The 3653-nt window shown below is 37.9% G+C and overlaps 1 protein-coding gene across 1 annotated transcript; it reads right to left on the reverse strand.

The window, feature by feature from the left end:
* Nucleotides 1-2955: 2955 nt before the first annotated feature.
* LOC103524016 lies at nt 2956-3345 on the reverse strand (the record flags this gene model as incomplete). The annotated part of the gene is made up of 1 exon (XM_008489022.1): nt 2956-3345. A coding segment is annotated over one exon (390 nt), but the record flags the coding sequence as incomplete, so codon positions are not given.
* Nucleotides 3346-3653: the final 308 nt, after the last annotated feature.

Raw genomic sequence — 3653 nt, forward strand, 5'->3', positions numbered from 1 at the left:
TCTTTTTTTCTCAACCGTAAAGTTTCACTATAACGGGTCCGTAAGAATTGTTTAATCACACTGTGGTTTACTGGCACTGAAGGATTCTAGGATACCGCACTGCTTGTGCCACTTGATGTTCAAAACTCTGTAACAGCAGCACATGAAAACCGCGAAGTGGTTCAGGTAAAGAAGAACTTCGTACATAACGTAATGTGCACCTCTGAAACAACTGTTACACAAGTCTTTTTTCACATGTGATAGTCAACTCGAAAGAATCATAGGACTTCCTATCGAAAAATGCAACTGTTAACGAATTGGTCAGACTTATCACCACCTTTGTCCGCCTTCTCAAGTATTTAGAGCGAAGAAGACACTACAGTTTGTCTCCAAAATTGGAGTCTCCCACCCCTCTTTTCACCACTAACACTACTTCTTCGAGTCGTTAATATGATCCGGAACACACCTTGTTCTTTAGTCTGTGTAACCGCTAGTTATAACTGTCTGACTAAAGTTACTTTGGACCTTTAACACACTGTTTCTTTCATAACGAATCGCGTCGTGTGGCGAATAAACTAGGGTAGCCTTACCATTCGTCACATCGTGATCATGGTTTCTAAAAATCACGTTCTTTGTACCTTGCTTTAGAAATAAGTAGAACCTTACGTTCTCCAATCTCTTGCTTGTCGTTCCATTTTTTGGCCTTGTTTAGGATGACGTCGATACACACCATAAGGATAGCGATATGCTTTTGAGTCTTCCTCACTGTGCATTTACATAATCGTTAGGTTAAACTAACTTCAAACATAGATTTATAGAACATAAAACCCATGTTTTAACCAATAACCATTATACAAGATTACAAATTTCTTTCAAATCAAAAAAAACTCCCAATAGTCAGATGTTTGTTCTCCAAAATAAAAGGACTATTAGTTCAAAAGATTTCAAAACATTAAAATTAAACATAAAAGAACAGCATAAAAGGTCTTTAAACTCTAAAGGATCTGACTCTGAATATAAAACAAATAATAAGACTAGAGGATCAATACATTCCATTGGAGAACACAAAACAATTATTCTCTCTAGTATCTTCCATCATGATTAACACAATATTGTACAAATTCTACAGGTGAATAGACAACATTGAATCGTCTTTAGACGTAAAAATTAGTCCTTTCTACAACTAACTTATCAATGCCCCCTAAAGTTTACATTTCAGACCTCAAGTTAGAAACTATCTGAACAAAAACTAAAGGTTACAAGAATAAAAAGGAGGGAACATCGGGTCTAAAAAGAGATAGAAAAAACACATAACGTAGTGACAATTACATTGAATCACCAAAAAGATAAAAATGATTCTAAAGAAAACACAAAATTTTAACACAAAAAAAGATCCCTTTTTATAAAATCAGGCCCCAGAGGTTTATTAAACCACCCTCCTACAACTCTTTAACGTACGAACACTTGGCCCGGAAATTATGCGTGTCGACTAACCTCACTCAGCTGAGCGTCGTTTTACGCCCTTTAAAAATTTAAGAGCGAGTTTGGTTTTGAAGTTTAAAGGGCGTAAAAGACCGCTCAGCTGAGTGACGGTTACCGACACATGTTTTCCGGGGACAAGTGTGCTTAAGTTGAAAGAGGTTGTAGGAGGGGGGTTTTATAAACTCTGGGGTCTGGATTTTATAAAAGGATCTTTTTATGTTAAATATTTGTGGTTTTTTTAGATCCTTATGTTATCTTTTTGTATTCAATGTAATTGTAGTTGGTATATGGTAGTTGTTCTAATCCCTTTTAGACCCGATGTTCCCTTGTTGATTCTTCGTAACTTTAGTTCCTGTCAGATAGTTTTCAATTGAGGTTAGAAAGTGTAAGCTGTTAGGGGGCATTGATTAAATTAGTTGTAGAAAAGAGCTATTTTACGTCTAGAAACGGAATTCCATGTTTGTCTTTATTACTGGTAGGATTTTACAATATGGTGTGTAAATCAATGCGATGATAATAGAGAAATAATGTGATTTTTTGATATCCCATGGTTGGTATTGATCCTTTAGTTCTTTATGTGAATTGTTTTATATTAGATTAGATCCTTTAGAGTTTAAAGACTTTTATGTCTCGTTCTTTTATTGTTTATTATAATGTTTTGATGTCCTTTTGTAACTAATAGTCCTTTCATTTTGCGAGAACACTCTGACTATTAGTGAGGATTTCGTTGATTTTAGAAATTTGGTAATCTTGTATAATGTTATTCGGTTAAAAACATGAATTTAATGGTTCTATGAATCTTATGTTTATAGTAGTTTGACCTACGATATGTATAGACAATTTGGCGTGGATGTTTTTAGATGACCCGGTTGGAAAGTGTGGTAGCAGCGTACGCTTGCCCATTATTGCTCATTGACCTGCGAAAGCCGACATCCAAAATCCAGCTTGTTGGATAGAGTGACAATTGGGGAGGTGACTGCAGGTAGACCATTTACTAGACAAGGGCAAAATGAAACACAAGAGTGATCGGAGACGTAAGGTACTAACTAAGGACAAAGTGTACGCAAAGAACGTGATTCGAACCATCGATCACGGATGTGACGAATGGTAGTAGGCTACCCTAGGTTTATTGCTGCCACGGCGCGATTTCGCTTGGATGAAAGAAACGCAGGGTTGGGGTCCAAAGTAACTTTAGGTCAGACAGGTTGACTAACCTAGCGGGTTACACAGACTAAAGAACAAGGTGTTGTTCCGGATCATATCAACGACTCGAGAGGGTAGCTTTAGTGGTGAAAAGAGGGGTTTGGGAGGACTCCAACTTTTGGAGACAACTGTAGTGTCTTCTTCGGCTCTAAATACTTGAGAAGGCGGACAAGGTGTGATAAGTCTCTGACCAATTCGTTCACAGTTTTTTTCGAAACTTTGCTAGTGCTGCTGGTATTTTCTCTAATAAATTTGGTCCAGACTCTAGGCATTCATTCAGTGAACACTTACCAAACTCCTTAGCAGAAGCATCAAATACCGGACGTACCGGAGTGGTGGAGTTGGACTTAATCACTGGGTGATGTGGAAGATAATGTGCCGGTTTCTCTCTCTCATGAGGGGGAACTTCCTCAATTATACCTTGATCCTTCCATCCTTGTAGTACTTTGGCATATGCTTCCTCATGTCCCTCACGTTTGAGTTTCTTAATGGTTGACTCTAGACGTTTGAGAGATAGTGCCAAGTTATCTGTAAGAGGAGGATGATCTTTGAAAAACGGGTAATGCACTTCAAATCTACCATCATGATTCACTTTCACTGTTTTCAAGAAATGTTCCTGAGCCGCCTTCTCCAACTCTTGTTTGCTAATTTTCTCAACAGGGTCACGGATTCCCAAAGTATCTAATTCCCACAAATCAGAAATTTTATCTTTACTTGCAACTAGTAAACTTGTGACTAGTGTAGCAAGATTTGTACTTTTATAATTTTCTATAGAAGGAACCTTTCCACACAATGTCCATCCAAGATGGGTTTCTACTGCTACTAAGCCTGAACTTAGCTCTTTGAGTCTACCAGTGTACAATTTGCCAACTACATCTGCTCCAACCAATATTTCAATGTCTGTTGTGGGGTGTCCTACATCAGTTAACTCAATGTTACTTTGGTGAAGCTCAGTAAGCCAGGGACCTTCTGGTACAGTGGGTACGGTA

Source organism: Diaphorina citri, unplaced genomic scaffold (genome assembly GCF_000475195.1).
Source record: "Diaphorina citri unplaced genomic scaffold, Diaci psyllid genome assembly version 1.1 scaffold75712, whole genome shotgun sequence".
Taxonomy (NCBI): domain Eukaryota; kingdom Metazoa; phylum Arthropoda; class Insecta; order Hemiptera; family Psyllidae; genus Diaphorina; species Diaphorina citri.